General features: G+C 52.9%; 1 protein-coding gene across 6 annotated transcripts in view; it reads right to left on the reverse strand.

The window, feature by feature from the left end:
* Positions 1–11860: 11860 nt before the first annotated feature.
* Positions 11861–25519, reverse strand: part of ST14 (suppression of tumorigenicity 14) — a 38039-nt gene continuing 24380 nt past the window's right edge. For 4 of the 6 annotated variants that reach the window (XM_027531863.1, XM_027531860.1, XM_027531864.1 and 1 more), the window contains exons 8-18: positions 22264–22403; positions 21992–22089; positions 21334–21443; positions 21121–21251; positions 19493–19597; positions 18957–19277; positions 18619–18741; positions 17739–17925; positions 13012–13286; positions 12611–12747; positions 11861–12475 (exon numbers count right to left, since the gene is read on the reverse strand). In XM_027531863.1, the coding sequence (XP_027387664.1) occupies positions 12314–12475; positions 12611–12747; positions 13012–13286; positions 17739–17925; positions 18619–18741; positions 18957–19277; positions 19493–19597; positions 21121–21251; positions 21334–21443; positions 21992–22089; positions 22264–22403 (1789 nt within the window). In that variant the 3' untranslated portion in view covers positions 11861–12313. The remainder of the gene's footprint in view (positions 12476–12610; positions 12748–13011; positions 13287–17738; positions 17926–18618; positions 18742–18956; positions 19278–19492; positions 19598–21120; positions 21252–21333; positions 21444–21991; positions 22090–22263; positions 22404–25519) is intronic. The other 2 variants (XM_027531865.1, XM_027531861.1) reach the window with 1 other exon arrangement.

Here is a 25519-nt window from a genome sequence, read left to right on the forward strand (position 1 = left end):
GTAAAACTTCCTGCTGTTGTCATTTACTGTTGGCTGGAAGGAAGAATTGCTGCTGCTGCTGATTGAGGTCAAGTGGATAAGAAAAGTCATCAGAGTAATGTGTTTCTTAAGTAAGCATCCGTTGAGTGTGTACAGACCAGAGAGTCCTCTGTGAGGCAGCACACATCAGCTTCCTGGGCAGCTAAGAAAAGAGTTCATGAACACCATCTCTGAAATCAAAAGGAATATAAAGGAGGCTAATAGTGAAAGTCATCAGATCCCAGAGCGATTGAGCCAGGTATCTTGTTGGATCTGCTTTCCTGAGTGCTGGGCTGCATTTTTCTGAGCCTGTGCGTTATTGATTAGAGACCTGTTGGTGATACTTACATAATATCTTACAACCAAGGAGTAGAGATAGTACTTCCTGGGGAAAGCTGCTCGTCGCATAGGTGAGGAGCCTGTGCAAGCCCTGAAGGAAGACCTTCCTAACTATAGGTTCCTCTTGCTATGGATTTTGACAGTGAGTGGTCTGCAGAGTGAGAGTAACAGGCAGGGGGAATGTTCACTGACCCCAGGTACCAGGATCACTTCAGTTCTGGGAGGAAATGGGTAAATTTTTAAGAAGCATTTTCTGTCATTCAGTGAGTGTGTTGAGTATTTTTAACAACAGTTTACCAGACTACTCAAGGTCAGCAAACTGCTGGGATCCTCAGTAGCCCCAGCCAAGGGTGATCTCTACAAACCCAGAAGGCAGCATCCATAGAATCATGCCCTATAGTTTATTAAAGACCAGAAAGATTGCTTCTAGAGAATGATCCTTAATGTGATAACCGAAGGTGTGTGTATCCTTGGCACATGGCATAGGGATTGATAGCTGCTTTTCTGAACAGAATGTTCTAAGTACTAACCCTGAGAGATCTGCAGACATACCGAGTTTCAATGGACTATACTTGCCCATAAACATCAAATCCCAAAGTGTAACATAATTCCCTTTCCACATGAGTAAACTTTTATACAGATGGGAAAACTAGGACGGGACAATCAATCCCGAAAGACCTTCCTCATCAGCAAGATGATGAAAACTAGGGTTTAAACAGCCGTGGAGAGGAGGAGAAGGCCGTTTTATTAAACTCTTCGTTCATTTACTTAAATTCTTAGACCAAAAATACTGAAATTTCTATACTCACCCATTTTATAGATAAGTCATTGCAGAGGCTGTGGGCAGAATTGTCTTTAGAATCCTGTCGGGCTTCCGTGCAGCCCTACACCCTTCTGTCTGTTCTTGCCTATATGTGTGTGTTTGTTTTCCACAGCTAACATTTCTGGCTGCCTTTGGCTGAAGTCTAAATGACTGAATAAGTGTATGAGTGAGTCTCATTGACCAGAGAACCTGAGCATCCACACATACCCACGGCCTCTGGTAAGCCTGGCTATCTAGAGATCCTTGGGAAGGCTGCTTTAAAACAGAAGAAAAGGTCACACCAAATAGAGCTCCACTCGTCCACTCTAATCGAGGGCGCGGGGCACATGTGCTGTCTGGGGTTCAGGCGTCACTTGGGCATATGGCAAGACCTGTGTGCATGATTGATAACTTGTCCAGAAACAATTCTTGATTGCAAACAAGTCTACCTGCAGGATGATCAAAGATTCCTTTTCAGTATGTGTTACAGTTTGTAAAAGGCTAGCATTGTGAGTGACTTGGTCTTCAAAGACCCAATGACATAATAACAAACATGTGACCTGCACAGATAGCTGGCACCCTTCCTACCCACTGTGAAAAGGCATAAGGTCCACCCTGAAACCTCCAGGCACCCACAGGGCTGGAGCCTGAGAGGTGTTGAGCTGACAGAGCGCTGTGCTCTGCCAGGCCCAATGATGGGCAGAGACGCCAAGAACTTGACCCAGCCAGTGCCAGCATCAGTTCTTTGGGGCAGTAGTATTTGGGGAGAATCCCTCGGGCAGTGCTGGCAGAAAATGTGAGTTCAGTTATGCAAGTGGGTGGTTCTGTCTTTCGTGCCAGGGCCTAGTTCTGAAGGAGAACCAGGTTAACTTACTCTTGTGATGTATAACAATTGCACGTGACCTTGTCCTGTGTAAACTTTTGTAATACGGGTGTTTTTACCTAGCTAAATACCACCTCTGGACTATCCTTCCCACCCCTGCTGGTAATACCATCTTATTATTTTCTCCATCCCTACTTCTGGTACTTAATTGGAGCCTTTGTTATTGCTGGCCTAGCAACAAAAACAGCCCTGTCTCCTGCCAGGCCCACTCTGGTCCATCCTTCCCATTTCTGTTGGAGTCATCTTTTAGTTGGGCCACTGCCCTACTTCAAATCTGCCTTCCTTTCTCTTGGGAAATGTCCCAGCCTGCTGAACTTGGCTAGCTGTAGTTGGACTTCACAGCACACATCAGGCTTCACCTCCTCTCAGAACCCACCCCGCCAGCCCCCATTCGCATCTTCCTCCAGTTTGGGGATGCAGTCCCTTCTCTTTATTCCCCTAGCATATTTCGTTTAGCTCCCAACAAGCCACATCTCAATCACATCATCTTGTAATCTACTTCATGGGGTGGTTGTGAGAATTAAAATGAATTATATGTAAAATGTTTACAATTGTGCCTAGTGTGTATATCAGTCAGTTCAGTCGCTCAGTCATGTCTGACTCTTTGCGACCCCATGAACAGCAGCACACCAGGCCTCCCTGTCCATCACGAACTCCCAGAGTTCACCCAAACTCATGTCCATTGAGTCGGTGACGCCATTCAACCATCTCATCCTCGGTCGGCCCCTTCTCCTGCCCTCAATCTTTCCCAGCATCAGGGTCTTTTCAAATGAGTCAGCTCTTTGCATCAGGTTGCCAAAGGATTGGAGTTTCAGCTTCAACATCAGTCCTTCAAAGAACACCCAGGACACACAGTGTGTATATAGTGGCCACTTACTAAGTCCTGTTTGTTTATTACTCGTGTGTCTCCCTCAGCTGACTTAATTCTTGACATCAGGGACTGTGTCTTCTGTTTGTATATCCCCTGTAGTGCCAGGCACATAGTAAAACTCAAAAAATGTCGAATGAATAATTTAATGTCCCAGGAAATGCTCACAGGTAACTTTATCCTCACCAGGGAACTTCAGGACAGAATACCAAGAATCATGTCACCTGGTAGCTTGCCTCCATTTCCACTTCACCATATACATCAGAAGCCTACTTATCCTTAAGTGAATGAAGGTCTGAAATGTGAGGCTGTACGCAATTTAATCCCCAAGTCGTGTCTGACTGCAGCCCCATGAACTGTAGCCCACCACGTTCCTCAGTCTGTGGGATTTCCCAGGCAACGAGTATAACTTCAGATATAATCCTCAGAACAACTGCCATCAGCCTGACCAAAATGTCTTCAAGTTATCTGAAACACTGGTCCTGCCATTTCTCTCCCCTCATCGGGTTTACTCATCCATCAAGTCCACAGCTGCACTGGCTTAGGACTTGCCTGTCAGGTTCACAAAGCGTCCTGTGCTTCTATTATAATGGTAATTGAGGATTCAAAAGCAGTCCATTAGATTCAGTGCCATTAGGACAGGGCCCTTACCCATGTCTTGTACTAAGGTGTCCTCGGGGCCAGGGTTGATTGAATGAAGCCTCAGACCTTAGGAATTAACGGTTTCTGAATTGAAGAATTATAGAAATAAGACTAATAGAGATATAACTGCCCTCAGAACCACCAGAGCATGTGCTCTGCATATTTGGAAGGCTCTGAAAGGACATGTTGGGGAGGGCCCTCCCTGTCTAGAGGCCTAGGATTTGTGCCAGTAGAAATGGGGAGGGCACGGGGGTGGGGGTGGGGCGCGCAGGAAACAACTCTGAGCATGGAAGGTGGAGTGTCCACAGGTGACGGTGGTTCAGCAGCCCTGAAAGGACTGAGTGTGGGAAAGCAGACTGGGGTCGGATCAGAGGAGGTCTTTTAAGAACCTGGACTAATCCGGCAGGAAAAAAAGGAGCATCACACATTTTGAGGCAGAGAGCTCAATCAGAGCTGGCCCTGGAAAGATGAACAAGCGTGGAGTTGTAAGAGGGCTTACAGGCTGAGCTGAGATCACAGAAGAGTACGTCAGTAGTTCAGGAAAGCATTCAGAGGGTGCCCTGAGGGGCTAGAGCAGGGGTCTAGGGAGGGCTTTGATGAGATGTGGGCCTGGGATCTGAAGACACGTGTTACCTCTGGACAGTGGACAAGATGCTCTATTTCAAGCCCTCACAGTGCTACTTCCTTGACCTTGTCAGGTTCTCAGGCAGATTCCCCTTGTTTCTGAGGAGGAACTTTGTATCCTAGACAGTAAGAGTCAGGCAGAGTTCCAAGCTGGGTTCCAGAGCTGAGCTCAGAATGAAAGTGAGAGGTTTAAGAATAGTCCTGCAAGAAAAGTTACGTAGCTGGGTGACTCTTTTCTAGCGAGCCTGGCTTCTACTAGACCAGGTTGCTGGGGTTGAAAGTTTCCCTTCGCTCTCCTTCTTACATTCCATCTACTTTGCTTCAACAGCCTGCTGCACAGGGCACTGTTGTAGGCACTGCAAACACAGCATGGAACAGCACAGCAGAAACCTTGCCCTCGTGGAGCTCATCGTCTTGGTGGGGGAAGGGGTTTGTCCAGCAATAAGATGAAGTGTGGGAGTGGGCAGGGGAGCAACTTTAGGCACACTGGCCAAGGTGAGCAAATGGCCAGTAAGCCGGGTCCAAGCACATGAGGGCCAGGGCGCTGCACACAGAGGGTCACCAAGGTCAAGGGTGCTGCCCAGCCTGTTCAGGAAGGAGGCCGGGCTCCTCCCCACCTACTCTCTGGGAAGAAGCCAGAGTAGCAGAGGCTGTGCCAGGAGATTATAAAGGGAAACTGAGCTTGGAGAACGGAGGAAGTTTGTTTCCACGTGTGATGTCTTTTCCTGGACAAACTCAGAGGAAGTCTTTTTCCCCAACACAGGCCAAGGAACAGGTTGCTCGAAGTCGGAAACTGAGCTTAAAGGCCAGTCCTGGCAGCGGTTGTAGATGTAACAACATAGCTGAGCTCGTTCTCTAATCCAAATTTTTGACCTCTATCTAAGATGGCATTTAAGAGACCTCTGCTTGTGTCAGATATCTGGATGCAGCCTTTTCTGCAGAGATGGACTGCACACGAGCTCCTGTGCACACAGCCCAGAAACGAGGTGTAGACTGCCAGCATGCAATCCCCATTCACCCAGGAGATGGGAAGCAGCTTTTGTAATACAGTTGCTCTCCCTTCAAGAACCCCCTGACCCGCGAGCAGACATGTGTAACTGCCCAGGACAATCTTACGTGCCTCCCAAAGAGGTACAAGAGGGAGGTCTAGGGCAAGCAGGAGGTTTAAACAGAAACATGCACTAATTCGTGCAGTCCTGCTGAGTACGTGCCAGGTGCATCCATGCACAATTTCTAGCCAGAGTCGGGGTTCCACAGCACCCCCAGCATCCTAGGTACGACCGTATGACATCTGTGAGAGCTCACATCCACTGTCTGACATGGCAGGCTTTCCACACAGTCCCAGGAGAGACTGGCACAGATCAGCCCTGGAGAAGGCCTCACTTTGCCTTGCACGTTGGAAGTGCCACAAAGCAAATATATAGATGCAAACACACAGAAAGTAAGGGCAAATGAAGAAGGCACACTTCTCTACTTCAGTCAGGGTCCATCTACAGCTCTGGTCTCCCCATGTCTTTGGAGAGCTGCTGTGACCAGGAGTCCTGCCTGTCCAGCACCCCTGCCCCAGGGCTGCTGCCAGGCCCTCCCTGCTGGGGCCCCACGCCTGCACCCCTGAAACACGTGAGGCCAGAAGCCCTTTAGTGCCCCCACTGGAGCTGACACCGCCCCCGGCCCCCGCTGCCACTACTTCCTTTCTGTCAGCAACAGCCACCATTCCAGAGCGAAATGATTCTAGCCGTGTACTTGCCTCTGTTGCAGGCACCAGATGTGGAAGGCTTTTCCTCAACGTGCTGAATCCCTTCCCACCTGGACTCTCGCTCAGTCACTAGTTCACCCTAGCACTAGTGTGCGTCAGTGGATTTTCTGGCTCCTCTTCCACCATAAAATATAGGCTGAAATGAGGGTGGAGGGGTGAACGGAGCCAAGAGCAAAGGAAAAACCCAGCAGCTCAGTGTGCCCAGCAACCCCCAGGCTCTAGTGGGAGCCAGACGGCCCCCCCAGGCCCAGCCCACAGCGCCTGGGCTCCAGCACCTTGGAATGCAGGCCTCTCCCTGGCTGCCCACACGTCACTCCAAGTACATTACATAAGCATAATCTGTTTTCAGCGTAGACTTGAAAGTTTGGTCCTTGCTTCCCAGAATTTATCTATAATGCAGTCCCATGAATAATCTAAGCACAAATAGAAGGGGCTCACTAATCCCAAGGAGAATGAGAAATATGTGGGGAGGTCAAGTCTGAACATAATTCAGACTGAGTCCAAGATAATGTTAATCTAGGATGACAGGAACATGTGGTAACAAATGTGCTTAAGACCTTTGCAGAGCCAAAACCTCATCTGTGAGTCGCTGGGCATTGGTAAGTTTTCCATGAAACCATCAGCTCTGCCTCCTGCCTCTTGACATTTCTTCCCCTCCCCTGATGGACACACAGGACAGACAGGTGTATAGGCAGCTGAGCCGCTTACCTCTCCGGGCCTCGCTTTCCTCCCCAGTTACCATGGGTGCAGCTCTGGCCCCCCACAGCCTGGAGCGGGCCTGGCACACGCTGAGAGGTCAGTGAGTGTCCTTGGAAAGATTCGGTGAGGAGGGACAAATGCACACCCTGAAAATGGGTTCATAAGATTATCTGATCACAGTTAAACAAATATAAGATTATCTGATCACAGTTAAACAAATAGGTGTAACATGTGTAACCCCAGCACACTTCCTGCCTCTCACTTTCACCCTCAGCAATGGACCACAGCTGACTGCGAGCTGCTCATGGAGGAGCAAAGCTCCTCAGCAACTTCCCCAGACCTTGATATGAACACGACTGAGAAGCCAGAAAACAGTCCCAGGGAGAAAAGCCTGACAGGAGTGTTTCCACATATTGTCTGTGCACTCTTCATGTCCAACCCTTTGTGACCCCACGGACTGTAGCCCTCCAGGCTCCTCTGCCTGTGGGATTCTCCAAGCGAGAATACTGGAGTGGGTTGCCATTTCCTTTTCCAGAGGATCTTCCCAAACACAGATACATTGCTACTGCTGCTAAGTTACTTCAGTCATGTCCGACTCTGTGTGACCCCATAGACGGCAGCCCACCAGGCTCCCCTGTCCCTGGGATTCCCCAGGCAAGAATACTGGAGTGGGTTGCCATTTCCTTCTCCAATGCAGGAAAGTGAAAAATACAGATACATTAAGTGGGATGAAATAAATCCACGCCTTGTAAAAGGTGACCCAAGGAGCTTCTACGGGGCCTCTACTCATCCCCCGCCAACCCCAAGAAGAAAGAAAAGAGGATACTGTATCCCCATGGTAGTGACGACGATCCCAAACCCCCTGGGCCTCCTGTAAACCTGCTCCAGCCTAGGAGTCAGCCAAGCAAGGTGGCGCCACATGCAGAGGTAGCAGCCCAGCGCCTGCCAGCCTCTCCAGGATGGTGGGCTTCCCACGGGGACCACTGCCCATGAAGTTCACGTCCTGGAGTGAGTGGCCTGCAAGAGGACACGCAGCATGACCCCCCTGGAAAGCTGCCTTCATGGGGGCCCACACGTGGTGTTCCCACACTTGGCGTCCCCACACTTGGCAACACAGGGTTCCATCTGTTGCAACACAGGGACGCGAAAGACTCACCATGAATTGGGTGGGAGAGGGTGGTGGAGAGAAGCTGCCCACCACGCCTGCCTTCTGGATGTGGCTGCTTCAGCCACTGCGCCTGTGACGTGCAGAGCGTGGGCGCCCTCTGCTGCCCTCACCTAGAATGAGCCCCAGGGTGGAAGAATCTCGGCCTTTAACCCAAACTTACAAACTACATATATGTACGCATGTGTTTGGCTGCACCACGTGCCACGGGTAAGTTCACCAGATCTCAGCTGCGGCACATGGAATCTCTTAGCTGCAGCGTGTGGGATCTAGTTCCCTGACCAGGGATTGAACTTGGGCCCCTTGCGAGCACAGAGCCTTTAGACCATGAGGGAAATCCCAAACTTGCAAAATATTTATTAAGCCTAATCAAAAGGCTTTTGTTTACAACAGATACCCAGTGAGACAATTCAAACTGTTAGCCACTCACATATTTTTCAAAAGCCCTTAAACTAGAATGAGATGGACTGTCTTTTCAGCTCTGGGGGTGATACTCCCCGAGGTCCTAGTGAAAGTCCCTGTCATTGGTGACCAGAAGTACTTCTGTCACCTCACACATGCTCATTTCGTGGCTCGCTCCTGGGAAGACTCCCCAAGAAAGGGGATTTCCTGGACTCAGCTGGCTTTCCGTCAGCCCTCCTTTTCCAGGCTCTCCTCCAAGCCCAGGTGCCCCATCACTTTTGGCCTGTTCCTTTTGCTCCAGCTTCCCCCAGCGCTCAGCAGAAATGGCTCCAGGGAGCAAAGTGGGGCAAGAATTGATCCTTCTGAATCACAGGTCAGAACATGTTGTTCAGCTGCCCACGGACGAGACCTCAAGGAAACATTTTCTCCCTCCAGTCCATGCTAGCCTCAGTCAGAGGGACAAGGGAAAAGCAGATGGTTTGGCCCCTTGGAGAGGGAAATATCCAGGGACTGCCGGGGCTGGCCAAGGAAATGGGGACGGGGAAGATTTTTAAATGCTGCAAGAGGCCTTCCAGAGCCCAGCTAGCTCATTCTGACCTCGTCCACGTGTGCCTGAGCCAGGGAGCTGATCACCTGGCAAGAGGTCCCGGATCCTTGAGACTTCAGGTGGGGAGTGCCTTGCTCCCGGAAGGCAGTGCAGGACGTTACTACACAGTGGCTGGAATTCATCCCTCCTCTTCTCTTTCTACTTCTTTTTAAAAGTAGTTGTTCTTTTCTTTTTTAAAAAAATATTTAATAATGGCTGCATCAGGTCATAGTCATTTCTCAGCCTTTTGGCTAAGATCAAGTGTAGTATGGGGGCTTCCCAGGTGACTGCCAGTGCAGGAAATGCAAGAGACTCAGGTTTGATCCCTAGGTCAGGAATATCCCTGGGAGAAGGGAATGGCAACCCACTCCAGGCTTCCCTTGTGGCTCAGCTGGTAAAGAATCCACCTGCAATTTGGGAGAGCTGGGTTCAATCCCTGGGTTGGGAAGATCCCCTGGAGAAGGGAAAAGCTACCCACTCCAGTATTCTGGCCTGGAGAATACAGTCCATGGGAATGCAAAGAGTTGGACACAACTGCGTGCCTTTCACTTTCAGTTTCCTGTATCCTTGCCAGGAGTATCCCATGGGCAGATGAGCTTGGCGGGCTAGTCCGTGGGGTCACAGAAGGTTGGACACGACTGAGCTAGAGGAGAGAGCATATGGGATCTTTCGTTGTGGTGTGTGGGCTCTACAGCACACGGGCTTAGCTGCCCCATTGCATGTAGGATCTTAGTTCCACAACCAGGGATCGAACCTACATCCCCTGCGTTGGAAGGTGAATTCTTAACCACTGGACTACGAGGGAAGTCTGGATTCCTCTTCTCTTTCGGAGGAACCTTGAACCAGATGCTCTGGTGAGGAAGCAGTGACGGAATACACACGCAGCACTCAGCACATGATGCACCTTGTTACTGACCCCTCCTGGATATCATGGGAGTAGCTGATCAACCGGACCCTCCCCCGCACAGACAGCGGCGGGAGACATACAGATGTCTCGATGACTTCTAACAGTTGGCAGGGCAGGTGTGTGGACGTCGGTGTCCTCATACCTGGAAGTCTGTCTCCCAGTGTTAAGCAGGTTCCTACCCACCAGACCTTTGAGTTTCTTTCCAGCTGTGAGATTGAATGGAGGTGTCCTCCCAGCTCTAAAACTCAGGCAGTTGTTATCCTACCAAGTAACAGCAGGGGAGGCACAGAGCCATCCTGGCAGGCACCCGGAAAAGCCACCAACATAGGCCCAGGAGACAGGTGGCCAGATTCAGGGACCCCACACCTCCCAGGAACGTGAACCCCCAACCTATCACTGCCTGTTTCCCCTGTCACGAAGAGCACAGGCCGACCCTCAGCAAAATCTTGCTGAATTGACGACTTCCTTCTCCATCTTCCCTCTGCTACCAGTAAGCTTGTTACCATCTTTTTGCAAGGCACGTGTTTCAAACATAGATTTCAATTTTCTCTAGTCTCTGTACACATTTTTCCTGCCCTGTTAGTTATCTGGACAGTACTTAGGTTATGAAATTCAAAGAGGTATTGGATGCCCTGTTTACTCTGGGAGCTGGTGGTCCCTGACAGGAGAGAGGGAGAGGGGAGAGACGGAGAGACCTTCCCCACCCTTCTCTCTGGACCTGGTCCTTCTCGCCCACCCCACCCCAGCCTCCTTCCCCAGCCCCCCTCCCCACCCCCACCACACACAGCTCTTTGGAAAAAGAGTAGGCTAAGGGGAGAAGAGTTTCCTTTTCAAGTTAAACAAGTCCGTATGAAGTTCCAGCAGAGAGGTCTGGCGGAGAGACTGAGTTATTCTGGACCACTGAGGTGTGGGCAGGGAAAATGCTGATAACCTCAAGGTGAAGGAAGCATGTGGTGGAGGGGAGCACAGAGCCAAGGGGAAGGGTGAGCTGGGCTTGCACCCCAGGAAAATACACAGCCCTCCTACTGGAAGGTTCTGAGACAATGGAACAAACAGAGAATGGGGTTGATTCCACCTTGCCTGGAAACAGTCTGGACCCTGACTTTTTAGGAAACAGCTGGAGGTGAAGGCCAAGGGCAGCCTGAACACAGTCTCCCAGATGCAGGCGCAGGGCAATGATGACATGGGAGTGTGCACCCTCTAAAGGAGAGGGGAAAACAGATGATGGCACTGACTGAAATCCTCAGATCTGGGGTTTTTTCACCAAAATGCAGTCGTTGCCATAGGCATGTCAGACCCTGAAGCAATTAGTGCATTCTCAAGTGCTAATCTGAGAGTCAAGGCTGCTCTTTCCTCAGCATCTCTCTTGCAGTGGGGAGTGGGGGGTGGGGGTGGGGAGGTGCAGACAGCCTGAACTTAAAGACAACCTAAAGCCAGGCTTCCCCTCAGGCATAGCCTGCTTGTTCCTGCTTTTCCTGATGTTGTCAGAGTCAGCTCATGCTCCTTCAATCCTGCATGAGCTCAGTGGGCTAGTCCCGGGGAGGAGGCTGGCCACCCCGCAGGCCTAGAGGAAGGGCCACTCACTCAAAACCTCTCTGACAACATCTCTCCCCAGCATCAGTGCCCATGTTTGTCATCTTCTGCAAGGACTCTTCAGACCACCTTCTAAGTAATCCCAGGACGCAGGTGATAAATATTTAAATTCTGCTCTGGGGTTTGATCTCATCATCTGAGTGGTATCTGGTGGCTTTCCAAGCTCTGTTCCTGACTGCCACCCTAAGGAATCCCAGACCGGCAACCAGGAACCTGACCTGGCAACATGTCCCCACCTGCTTCCAACAGACACTTTCCCCCTCCTTCCCTCAGCAACCACCTTTACAGGGCAAGAGGAGACGCCCGAGGGCTGGTACAAACCCAGGAGCATCCTCACCACCCAGGACTTCGCTGAGGCTCCCATCCTGGGGTGCTGCACACCCTCCCCCCACCCTCCTGTCTGGGGAGCCTCAGGTAAGGGCAGAAACATAGCCCCCTGCTGGCCCTGGGGAGGTCATAGGGCACTGTGGTCCCCGCTCTCAGCCTGACCGTTTAGAATCTGGGCTGAGGGGAATTTAAACCCAATTTCTTGCTAGTGGAGCTAGGAGAGCCCATCAAGTCCAGTAAGAAAAAAAATTACCTAAAAAGAAATAAAGCGTTTTACTCATACACACAAATACACACAGTGAACCCCACCCTTGGAGCCGGTAAGACATTCTGATCCTGGACCTGGCTGACGTTCGGGGCCTTCGGGCCTGAGCTTCCTGAAGACTGTGACCCTGGGGGTGGCACCAGCCCCACCAAGGGGTCCCAGAGGCCACACGACAGCTGCTCCCGTGCTCCAGGCAGACCAAGCGAAGCAGGCCAGCTTGGAGAGGGGAGGTTCCGTCCTCTAACGCGCCTCCCGGCACAGCCGGGTCCTCCCCACCCCACCCCCACTTCCGAGGCTGAGTGGGAAGGCCCCTCCATCCGCAGTCTCGGGGATCAGTTCACAGTCTGGGTTCCGGGGCCCGAGGCGGGGGCATGCGGAGCAATCCCTTCCTCGGCCGGCAGGTGGGCACCTGGGGTGACTGCAGCTGGGCCTCGTATCTATACCCCGATCTGCGCTTTAATCCAGTCCCGGAACACTGGGAGCCTCGTGTACACGCCGGGCTTGTTCCTCTGTGCGCAGCCCTCTCCCCAGCTCACCACGCCGGCCTGAAACATCCGCCCATCCTCCTCCGGGCTGGACAGGGGGCCCCCGGAGTCGCCCTGCGGGGAGAGCAGGCCTTGATACAGCGTGCCCCGACCCTGGTCGCCGCCTCCACCCCACGCCCACCATGCCAGCCCCGCCCACACCCGTCCCCGCTTATGCCCCCGCCCCCTGCGTCCCTGCCCCACGCCCACCTGGCAGGCGTCCACGCCACCGCTGAGGTAGCCCACGCAAATCATGCGTGGGGTTATCTGCTGCGGCAGCAGGTGCTCGCAAGTCGTCTGGTTGATGACCCGGATCTCGCCCTTCTGCAGGATCATAGCCCCCTGGCCTGCGGAGGAGCAAGGGCGGACATGGGCAGCTCGCCAAGCCAGGCCGCGGAGGCAGGACCCGGGTCCAGGGCTCGCGGAGCCGGGTGGGATGCTGTGCAGCCGGACACAGTGGTCAGGGTGTCCTGACCATCAGAGGGGGCGGGGCGGGGGGGGGGTGTCAATCCTGGGAAGCCGTGTGGGAAAGGAAGGGACAGAAGGACAGCCACGAAGCCCCCGAATCCCACAGCAGTGCAGTTGCGAGCAGACCCTCGGCCCCCACTCACCTGCCTCCTGCGTGTGGCCCCAGCCGGTGACCCAGATGGCCTTGCCGGTGGGGAAGGTGTAGTCGGCCGCGGGCAGGCAGATGGGCCGGATGGTGGCGCTGTACTCCACCGGCCGGTCCAGCTGCAGCAGCGCGATGTCGTAGTCGAAGGTGAAGTCGTTGAAGAACGGGTGCTTGATGATGCGCTGCAGCCCGCGCTCCTGAACCCCCGGGGCGTTGCGCTTGCTCTGGTCATGCAGGCCCAGGAAGGCTGTCCACACACTGTGTTCCGAGTACCTGCAGGTGGCAGCGAGGGCCGGAGAGGGAGGCCTGAGCCAGGACTCCAGCCAGATGCCCTGCCCCAAGCCTGTGCCCACTCGGAGACCATGCTCAGAGGTCTCCCTCCCTGCTGCCCTCTCTCAATACACTCTTACCTCACTACTAAAAAGATCTCCCTTCTTATTAGTCTACCCTTCCTGCCAGGAGAGATTCTTGAGAGTCCCTTGGACAGCAAGGAGATCAAACTAATCAATCCCATAGGAAATCAACCCTGAATATTCACTAGAACGACTGATGCTGAAGCTGAAGCTCCAATACTTTGGCCACCTGATGCAAACAACCGACTCATTGGAAAAGACCCTGATGCTGGGAAAGATTCCGGGCAGGAGGAAAAGGGGACAACAGAGGATGAGGTGGTTGGATCAATCCAAGTACTTCTCTAGAGCAGAGGTACATATTTTAAGTACCAGATGAGCTGAAAAGTAGATGGAACTTTGTCTCCCAGGTTTGTGGATGGTAGCAGAAGGATGCAGCAATTCTCACCATTGCACATAGGAGAACTGAACCCATAAGGACAAGACCCTGCTGTTGCTGGGAGACGATGCTGGCAGGCAGAGGTGGAAGAAGAGGAGAACTTGCACTGGGAAGATCCCCTGGAAGAGGGCATAGCAACCCACTCCAGTATGCTGGAGAATCCCCATGGACAGAGGGGCCTGGCGGCTACACTCCATAAGGCCTCAAAGAGTCAGACGTGTCTTAGTGATGAAACAATAAAAAACACCAACAAGGGAAATACGTTTATAATGGAGAAACCTGGTGGACATCACCCTAACCAAGTAATCAGACTTCTCTCCAAACTGTCCTCCATTGATGGGGACTTGTGTACTTCTTGAGGACACATCACCTGTGCAGCATTTCCTGACCAAAAAAATATTGAACCTAAGTCTCCTCATGAAGCAACAACCAGGAAAATCCACATGGAGAGACGTTCTGCAGAACAGCAGCTGGGACTTTCAAAAATGCAATGCCATAAAAAAACAAAAATTAAAAGGCTGGGAGAGACTATCTAGACTTAAAAGAGATTAGCATTGTAAAGCAACTATTCTCCAATTAAAAATAAATTAAAAAAAAAATAATGACTAAAACAAAGCATATTCCTTGACTGGATCCTAGACTTTTTTAAAAACCTATAAATACCGGGAGAATTGAAGGAATCTGAAATCAGGCCATATGCCAGCTAACAGTGCTATGTCAGGGCGCTAGTTTCTGGGTGTTATAACTATGGTGGTGACGTGGGAGGATTTCCTTGTTCCGGGGGGACACCAGCGGCTGTACTTAGGACAGAAGTGCCATGATGGCTGCACTAACTGGGAAAAGGCTCAGCCTTGGGTGTATGTGAACATCTCAGGAAGCACAGCTGAGATGTGACCCATGTGCTGGAGCCCACAGATGAGTACAGTGTCTGAGAGAAGAAGGAATCTGAGAAGACTTTGGTGTCAGTCGGCAGAGAGGGCCTGGAACTTCCAGAAGGCAAAGAAGAGAAAAAGCAGCAGGGGGAAGAAGAGACAAAGTGTGAAAGCCCCCACAAGGTCATGAAGAACGCTGGTCGTGCCGAGTCAGCTAGTGACTCTGCATGCTGCACCGTCACACGCACATCAGGCTAGATGGCAGACAGGGAAGGAATCAAGAAGGTCACGCATCAAGAGGTAACTCGGTGACAGGTTAGACAGTACAGCAGCACGAAACACCTGCAGTAAACCCTGGCCATTCCATTGAGACCTAAGCAGAGGTCGACCAGTCAGCCAGAACAAGCACTCTTCCAGAGGCTGACATGCTAAGTTATCTTATCCCTAGACACACCACCAAGGTGGTCATGGGCCACCGACTCTACCCAGCAGCCCGTGCTCTTGACACATGATGCTACCTCTCAGGAACAGCCTGGGGTCACCTGCTGACTTAGAAATGTGTGCAAAGTACCTGCACTTCAGGTCCTAGCGTACTTCACCCCTGCCTGTCCCTGCTCACAGCCCTGCCTTTACCTGGAAGGTCTGAGTCACCTGGTGCAGTGACAAACACCCTCACGTTTCAACACCAAACCAGACACCCTGCCCACACAGGCACTCCCTAGCAGTCACTCTCCCCAGCCTTCAGGAGAGCTCGAACGCCACACTCTGGGCCCTCGACAGCCTCTCCCCAGCTCTGTGCACGCATGTGTGCACATGTGTGTATGCGTGTACCCTGTCCGCCTACCCCGGGACATCTGGAAGAGCAGGGACCAAGTCTAATTCAGTCTTCCCAGGCCAGTGATAACAATGGGTGTTGAGTGCATTCACTGACAGAAGGAAGACTGCTGAGCAGGAGAAGAGGAAGGAAAAGGAAACGAGAAATGAAAAGATGAAGCAGGGGAACGAGGGCCCAGGGGCGGGTACTTCAGGAAGCACTTCCCAGCTCACTGGCTGATGGGGCTGCAAGGGGACTGCGGGAACCGAGGAGTGCGCAGTGCCCAGATCTTGGTTCCTTCTCAGGGGACTACCTAGCTCTGGGCCTGGGCCAGGAAAATACAAGATGAGCCTGGAGCACCAAGTAGTGTCAGCAGGGAGGCGGCTCAGAAGAACAGAAGAAGGGGGGACGTGTCAAAGGGAGCCGGGAGCCAGCCTGGAGAGTTCCCAGTGGCCAGCTCCAAAACAATCAAGTGACACCACTCAACATGATACCAGATTACAACCCAAAATACACACACAAGTCCCTGCACACAGAAATGGATGATTAAATAAACACACGGGAGAGAAGGGACAAATCCTTCTTACAGAACGACGCCAGACTGACTCACTTCCGAAGAATAGAGACCAGAAGGAGATCCAGGGAGGGAGGGGGGGAAACTGGCATCAGCCTCTGAACCAGATGACCAAGATGAGCATCACCAGTGATCAGCCACGGTGACATCATTTACCTGCTGATAAGACATGACTGTCTTCCCAACACTCGTGACCCCAGGCTAACCACGAGAACAACGTCAGCAGCCACTGGCCTTCAGATAGTCCAGGTCACAAAAAACACACAAAGACGACTGAGAAACCGTCCGGGACAGAGGAGACTGGGGAGACACGCAGCAGACACTGAGGGGGCACCTGGAAGGACTCTCGCTGCAGAAAGGACACTGGTATGAAATGCGTATGGTATGAAACGCTCGGAGGGCACCTGGGGTCAGGGGGCGGGAGTGGAGCCCTGGGGCAGCCCCGAGGCGAGTTTCTAGTACAGAACTGTGAGTTTCTCGGAGCTGACAAACGCAGCACGATAACATCAAGGGAAAGTATGTGTGGGGGGTGGTATAGTGAATTCTGTCCTGTCTTTGCAAGTTGTCCACATTCCAAAATGATAAGTTCATTCTAAACTTTCTTCAGTAGGCTCCCACCTCCCCGGGAAGAAAGCGGCTCACTTCTGCCCAGAGTGGTGTGGAGTGTGCTAGTGAGAAGACGGGCCACGTTTCACCCACCCAGCCAGGCCCAGCGACCACCACTGATCCCAAGCCCCCACAGGCCTCCAGTGACCTCTCCAGCACATTCACCAGTCAGGCCCCACCATCTGGACACAGGCCTACTTCCTGCTGCGGGCCCCGTCTGTCCCAAAAGTCCACGGTGCTCCTTCTGTCTCTTTGCAAAAGGGTGACCATGGCAGCCTGGGTCCCCTCCACCCGCAGCTGCCCAGGGCTGGAAGGCTGGTGGCTGGCAGGAAGGGCCTGAGGAAGGGGGGCCCCTCTAAGCCCTCAGTCTCACTCCCGCAGCCGATGGCAAGAGGGCCTGGGCGGGCTGGACCCAAGTCACAAAGAGCCCCAGCCCTGGGCCCCCTGCTCCCGCTAAGCTGCCCTGAGAGGCCAGCTCGGCCCAGTGATGTGCTTGGTGACCCTTCCCGGGGTGGGTGCAGGTCTGCGCGGGCACCAGCATGGGCTCAGCGCTTCACTGTCACCCTCGTGTTTCCTTCTCACACCTCTCAGCCTACAAACTGCAGCATCACCATGAGCCCCCAGGAGCCCCAGGCTCAGAAAACTTGCCCATGGCAGCCTGGCAGCCTAGAGCTGGGCCGTGGATCTGAGGGCCCCAAGGCGGGGTCCCGCCCTGCAGACACTGACCGCTCACGCTCAGGAATCCACACACCAGGGCTACAGTCTGGTTCTGCCGCTTAAGAGCTGTACAACCTCAGACAAAGATCCTTACCTCTCTGATCCTCTGCTTCTCTAAGATGGGCACATATGAGACCTGCCCGCCTGGCTTTTAGAAGAGGCACTGAGATCCCTCGGACAAGCAGGCATCCACGAAACACTCAGTGCTTCCGTTACCAAGCCCCACCCCTCCAGTCCTGCTCCTGCCTCACCTAGGCAGGCCTCACAGACACAGGGCCTTTCCACCTCAGGAAACACACAGGGACCCCACTCAGCGCCCTGGAGAGGCCTTCCAGCTCCTGCCTGTGACCCACCTGAATCCTCTGTCGTCGACGAAGCAATGTGCGGCAGATATCATCCAGCTGGGGGAGATGAGAGAGGCCCCGCACAAGTGGCCGTGGCCCTGGGCATGGAGGCTCACCTGCCAGGGCCACTCGCCTTGGTCTGAATTCTCACCTCCGACGACCCGGGACTGCCTGGTGAACGACCGCCGCCCACAGTCTGGGAGAGACAGAGGCAGGAGTCACCGGGTGGGAGCGGGGGCGGGGGCAGCCTGCTAGACCAGCCTCCCGGCCCCTCTCCCTGCCCCCGGACTCAAAACCCTCACTCCCCACCCCTGGACTCCTGCACAGGTGCCATCGTGGGCCTTCAGACCTCTGCTGGTTTGCTGAGATTTAATTTGGATGTCATTTACCTAGATATCCTCACTGGGTGCTGAAGGACACAGCTCTCAGAGACAAGAGCAATGGGTGACGGGAAGTCAGAACGGCCCAGCTCTGCACACATTGAACCTGTGGCCAGCGCTTCTGAAATATGCAAGGGGCTGCAAATACGGGCGCGGTGTGGACAGAACCCTGCCCAGGGCTCCAGGAGCTGTGCTCTCTCTCCTCCAGGTAACACAGAGAAACCTGGCCTTGCCCCCATGGCCAGGTCTGCAAAGCAGGGGTCAGCCCAGCACCACAGCCTGGCCACAGAGGCCTGACATACTAGCTGCCCTGGGCCCTGCCTCTAGGATCAGAGCTGCCGGTGAGGCAGTGCCTGGGTGACAGTCAGCAAAGTCGTCCTTTCCTCCAGGCAGACACATCCTTTCCCGGGGGCAGAGCTGGGTGAGTGAGGCCCTGGTGTGATTTCTGCCTCTGTATGTGCCTTGCTCAGTGAACAACCTGCACAGCTGTACGCAGCAGCCCTGCTCACCACAGTCCTTCTCATCCGAGCCATCAGTGCAGTCCTCGTTCCCGTCACACTGGGGGTTGCTCTTGTCCACACAGAGCCCGTTGAGGCAGCGGTGGGTGTGTTCAGTGCAGGGGACGGCTTTCCCTGCCCGAGAAGGAGGACACAGGGGAGGCAATCCACTTATCTGAGGCACCCGACCTGATGCTCACCCACCTGTCGCCCCTCTCTTGGGCCTGTCCCACCCACCCACACTGACACCCACTCTCCTCCCGGGCCTTCTGCACGATTCTCTCCCAGCTGACACCCTTTCTCATCATGTTCCACGTTGCGTGACCGTGGGAGGCGGGCCCCTGCCTCACCGTCTTGGCACTTGGCCTCATCGGACCCGTCGCCACAGTCGTCCTTCCTGTCACACTGCTGGCTCTGAGGGAGGCACTTCCCGTTGCCGCACTTAAAGGTATTGGGCGGGCAGCCTGGGGAGCACAAGGACTCAGCAGAGGCTCGAGGGCCAGCAGAGAGGCCACGGGGAGCTGGGCAGCGATCCCCGCCCGGACCCCGGCCACACTCACTGCAGCCCTCCTCGTCGCTGCCGTCCTCACAGTCCTTCACAGAGTCACAGACCCAGAACAGGGGCTTGCAGAACTTGTCCCTGCATGTGAACTGGTAGGTGGCGTTGCACTCTGCAGGGGCGGGGAGGCAGTTAGATGCCAGGCTCACTCGGTACTCAGTCACTCCCACGCCCCTGGGGATCCCATCCCGCCCGGTCGTGGAGGCTGATTCAGCACCATGGGCTGCAAAGGACAGGAACGACTCCCACCCCCACCTCGGGCCTTCCCGCTTGGGGTCGCAGGCAGAAGCCGGGCACAGAGAGGGCAGAGGACACCAGGGGACTCACTGCAGTCGAGCTCATCGCTGTAGTCAGTGCAGTCGGCCCAGCCGTCACAGCGAAGTTCCTTCCGGATACACCGCCCCGTGTTACACATGAAACTGCCCGGGCACGCTGCAGGCAGAGGGTAGGCCTGAAGTCCACAGCCACCCCCATCACCTCCACTACAGGCTTCCCGACCTTGCAGCCAGCCACACTGGGCACCAGAGACCTCCCAGCCCAGCCCCCAGTAGAGAGGAGTGAGGCTGCAGCTGGGGGTCTCTAGGCCCACTGAGCTGTGGCAAGGGGTTCCTACAACCAGTGGGATGGCTGGAGGGGGTGGGAAAGGCACTGGTTGCGGTCCCTCCTGGCCCCCATGACCAATCCCTGGGAGGCCCTGTGCAGAGCAGAGAGAGGCCGGCGGGCGTGCTCCGATTTCTACAGCCCCGTGTCCTTGGCCGGCCATGACCCCAAGCACCAGGCTCCCGACTGGCAACCTGGAGCAGCAGCCACTCGGCAGACAGATGATATGCGTGTCCTCCCCCAGGCACCAGGAATCGCTGGATCTCCTTAATTCTAAGGTGTTTCCACACTTGAACGTTTCTGAGACTAGGATGTGTCTGACAACTGATGTCATCGGGCACATGACAAACTGAGAGAAACCTGTTTCCCTTTCTCTGCACAAGTAGCTTTGTCACTTATCAAAAGGGTTTGCTCATCTAATTACACTTTGGGTGGTGAGCCATGCAGCTGAATGTGAACTTAAATTTGGATGCTTGTGTGCAGTTAAACGGAGAAGGAAATGGCAACCCACTCCAGTGTTCTTGCCTGGAGAATCCCAGGAACGGAGAGGAGGGAGCCTGGCGGGCTGCCGTCTATGGGGTCACACAGAGTTGGACACGACTGAAGTGACTTAGCAGCAGCAGCAGTGCAGTTAAAGTGTCTTCCTAAAGGTTATTCTATAATGTGTTATTGTTTACTAGCTAAGTTGTGTTCGACTCTGCGACTACATGGACTGCAGCCTGCCAGGCTCCTTTTCCCACGGGATTTCCCAGGCACAAATATCGCAGTGGGTTGCCATTTTCTTCTCCAAGGGATCTTCTCAGACCAGGGATTGAACCTGTTATCTCTTGCATTGGCAGTTTCTTGACCACTGGTAGCCACCTGGGAAGCCCTATTCTATGATACAAGGTTGAAACAAACAAAAATATCCCACTGTGGACAGAGAAGAACTGATATTCACAGCAGACAGTGAAATTAAATGCATGGAAACAGTTGAGATCTCTTCAGTAGAGATCTCAATTTTCAGAGCTAGGAGTGGTTCATGCGATGATCCATGCCCCAGTGTGCTCTGTCTCAAAAGCATGCTATTCATCTGAGAGCCGCTAAAAGGCCAGGGACAAGCAGATTCTCAAAGTGGTGCAGAGCCAAAGGGACAGTGACCCAAAGGCACTTTGAGTTCCCCGGCCTGAGGGGCTGCTCCCAGGGACCGAAGGGCACTGTTGGCTCTTTTTCCCTCAAAAAGCTACTGCAGTGACTGAGATGCAGCCTACGAGCTCTGGCGGCTCAGCGTCAGAGATGCTAATGAGATGCAGAATAGACGGCCAATCTCAGGTCAGCCCTCCAGCCAGGCCCCGCTTCCTGAGCGCGACACTCACGGTCTCGGGCATCGAAGGACAGGAACTCCGCCAGGAATCCGGTGTCGGTGTAGGACTGGTCCGAGTGGAAGTGGACAGTGATCTTGTTGTTCCTGCTGCTGGCGACAAACTGCGGCCTCTCTCCGCAGTACCTGGGGGCGGCGGGCAGCTGAGCAGAGGAAGAAGACTCACCTGGGGCTGGGGCACCCCCACTCGCCCTCACCCGACACTCACTTCTCCCCGTTGATCTCCACGTAGTCCTTGGTGCAGGAGCCCACGGGGACATTGGGCTCCTGCAGGAAGAAGGCTTTGAAGCGCACCTTCACGTTTTTGTTGTCGGGTACCTGCGGAGACAGATGCTGCTGTGGGCCTGGCTCTGCACAGCCTCCCTCTTTCCTGAGCTGGTGGGGAATGGGGGCGTTCTTCCCGCCCGCCCGCCTGCAGGGCAGTGAGGACACGGCAGGAGGGATCTGGAAGGAAGACCTTCCCGACTCGCCAGCAGCAGCACACACTGTGGTGTTCTAAAGAAGGCCGGGCAGTTCTCCCTCATCACTGACTGGATGGCGCGCGTTTCCAGCCGTCCAGTGAGCGTGTCCTCCTCTGCACGGCACTCACTGTCCCCACAGCTCCTCCAGGAGGTCCCAGAGCCAGCCCATCCCGGGGCTGGGTCCCTCCAGCAGGCACCGGCCACGGACGGGGGGTTGGGCTTGGGTCTGAAGACGCTGCTTCGGAAACTGCCCCGCCCACAGCCTCCACACACACCCCTTGGGAGTGGCCGAAGGTGCTCATCGCCCTCTCTCCTGCCTCCCTGGAGCACGCCCAACCCCTTCCTCTCCTCCCCCATCTACCCCCCAACCAACTTCTCTAACCCCCCACAGCTCACAACTCCCACCTCGATGTGCCAGGTACAGTTGATGTTGGGCGGGTAGTGGCCTGGATAGTAGGGGCTGTTAAATGTCCCCTGGGCTGCCCGCAAGTAGCCTCCACAGCCTGGAAGGAAAGGCAGAGAGACACACGTGACGACTGAGGTCCCAGGAGGGCAAGGGGCCCCAAGGAGCCGGCCGGCCTCCCTCAAGCCTGGGCACCAGACGCCCACAGCTCAGGAGGGCCTGAGCTTCAAACCCCATGGCCCCGAGGCCTGTCCCCGCCTGGGCCGCCCCTTACTGCTCATCCGGGGCAGCTGGAAGAACACAGCCTCGAAGCCGGGGTGCCTGCGCTCGGTGCTGGTCACCAGCGTGATGAGCAGGACGTTCTGGGAGGAGAGGAAGGTCAGGTTGTAGGAGGGAGGGTAGGTCCCACACAGCCTGCGGGGCAGAAGGGGGAGTGTTATGGGAGCCACAGAACCTCAGCAGAGGGGTCGAGGGTGGGGTCCCCCCACCGTGGGGTCCGCCCCCACCCTCGACCCGCCATTTAAGTAAAGATCTCCTCATAAGACTGTCTTTGTTTATAAACAACTCAGAAACACTGAATGCCTAACAAAAGAGGGCTCGCTAAACAAACTATGGGCCAAATAATTGCAGCAGCAGTTAACAGCATCAACTGTTAACACTAACACTAGGAATATGCCAGGCACCATCCTTACTGCTTCTATATCCATTAACTCGGGTATTCATCACAACCATTAAATACTATTATCCCCATTTTACAGATAAGGAAACAGAGGTGAAATAGGTTAAATAGCTTGCCCACGACTACACAGCTGGTAAGTGGCAGGACTAAACGAAAAACAACCCATAGAATGGGAGACAATATTGGCAGGTGATACAACCCACAAGGGATTAATCTGCAAAATATACAAACAGCTCATGCAGCTCAATATCAAAAAAATAATTTTTTTTAAATGGGCAAAATATCTAAATAGACATTCCTCCAAAGGAGACATAACACATGGCCAAAAATCACATGAAAGGATACTCAACACAGCTAAATATTAGAGAAATGAAAATCAAAGCTACAGTGAGGTATCACACTGGTCAGAATGGCCATCATCAAAAAGTCTACAAACAAGAAACACTGGAGAAGGTATGGAGAAAAGAATCCTTCCTACACTATTGGTGGGAATGTAAATTGGTGCAGCTACTATGGAAACAGTATGGAGGCCTTAAATAAACAAAAATAGAGCTACCACATGACCCAGCAATCTCACTCCTGGGCAAATGTCCAGAAAAGATGAAAACCATAATTTGAAAAGATACATGCAAGTGAAAGTTCGTAGCAGCACCATATCCAGTAGCCACAGTGTGGAAGCAACCCAAATATCCATTGACAGGTGAACGGATAAGGAAGACGTGGTATGTACATACAATGGAGTATTTACTCAGCCACAAAAAAGAACGAAATAATGCCATTTCCAGCAACATGGACCTAGAGATCATCATACTAAGTGAAGTCAAATCAGACAAACAAAAATACCCTATGATATCACTTATACATTGAATCTAAAAACAATTATACAGATGAACTTATTTATAAAACAGAGACTCCCAGATACAGAAAACAAACTTCTGGTTACCAAAGGGGGAAGGGAGGGAGGGATAAATTAAGAGGTTGGGATTAACAGATACACACCACTATATATAAAGTAATCAACGAGGACCTACTGAATAGCACAGGGAACTCTACTTGATACCCTGTAATAACCTACATAGGAAAATAATCTGAAAAAAGCATAGATATAGATATGCATAACTGAACCACTTTGCTGTACACCTGAAACTAACACAATACTGTAATAAATCAACTGCACTCCAACATAAAAAATATTTTTCAAATTTTTAAATGAGTGAATAAGTCAATGAAGGAAAAAATCTCTGCCCACCAAAAAAGAGCAGCAGGACTGAATTTCAGACTCGTCACTTGGGCACCGGAGCCCTCACTGCTAATAAATATGGCATATGAGCTGACCGACACCACCACCATTAACAGTGACACAGATATGCCACTCATCTGGGAGGGCCATCATTACATGCTTCATCTTTAGAGAGCAGACAATGCAACCAAGTGTGCCACATAATCCCACTTTTAAATAAATACACAAATATACACATAGCAAAAAAAACCCTGCAGGAAGGTACAACACACATTTAACAGTGACCATTTCCAGATGGTAAGATGATGAGTGGTGTCTGTCCTCTCTGTGCACATCTGTTCTACCCTCTGCCTCTCAGGACCAGGTATTTATTGGTCATACAGACGATCAGTTACAGAAAGAGAAAGAAACCCAGCATGAAAGCGGTGTTTAGATAGAAGTCCTGGCTGCAAAGCTGTGGCAGCAGATAGCTCTCTCTGGGTTTGGGCCTGAAGTTTAGTACCTTATTAATCACAAAACATCTGTCCAGCTCATTTCTATAGACAACAATCGAAGGCTCCGGTCCACTGAGTCCAAGGTGGCGGGGGGAGCTGAATGGAGGCAGTTCACCCCTACCTGCAGGCTCTGATTCACCTCAGCACCCCCTAGCAGGTGCATTATGCCTTTTTTTTTTAACCTTTAAAAATAATTTATTTCATTCATTTTTGGCTGCGCTAGGTCTCCGTTGCTTCTCTTGGGCTTTCTCTGGTTTTGGAGAGCGGGAGCTACTCCTTAGTCGTGGCACACAGGCTTCTCATCGCAGCAGCTTCTCTGCGGCAGAGCACGGGCTCTAGGGCGCATGGGTTTCTGCAGCTGCAGCGTGTGGGCTCAGTACTTGTGGCTCCTGGGCTCCAGAGCACAGGCTCAATAGTTGTGGTGCACAGGTTTAGCTGCTCTGCAGCACGTGGTATCTTCCCAGACCAAGGATCGAGCCCTAGTCTCCTGCATTTGCAGATGGATTCTTTACCACTGACCCACCAGGAAAGCCTCCATGCCTTTTCTTAACTGAAGTGTAGTTGATATACAGTGTACAGCAAGGTGTTATACATATATATTTTTTCCTTTGGATTCTTTTCCATTATAGGTTATTATAAGATATTTAATATAGTTCCCTGTGCTTATATAGGGGGCTTCCCTGGTGGCTCAGAGGTTAAAGTGTCTGCCTGCAATGCGGGAGACCTAGGTTCGATCCCTGGGTTGGGAAGATCCCCTGGAGAAGGAAATGGCAACCCACTCCAGTATTCTTGCCTGGAGAATCCCATGGACAGAGGAGCCTGGTGGGCTACAGTCCACGGGGTCGCAAAGAGTCAGACAGGACTGAGCGACTTCACGTTCACTTTCACTTCTGTGCTTATATATTTTATATACAGTGATGTGTATCTTATGCCTTTTTACTTCCTATAATTCTGATGTTCTGACCCCTGGGGGCTTGCTAACCCTGGAGAGGTAGCCTTCCCCCCTCTTTCCCCAGGGCTAGTCAATCCCTTGAGACAGTAAAGACTTAAGCAAGACTTTTACATGCAGACTAACCGGAGCCCACACCCCAAACACCTTCTCTGTGGGGCTCATCTG

Source organism: Bos indicus x Bos taurus, chromosome 29 (genome assembly GCF_003369695.1).
Source record: "Bos indicus x Bos taurus breed Angus x Brahman F1 hybrid chromosome 29, Bos_hybrid_MaternalHap_v2.0, whole genome shotgun sequence".
NCBI lineage: Eukaryota > Metazoa > Chordata > Mammalia > Artiodactyla > Bovidae > Bos > Bos indicus x Bos taurus.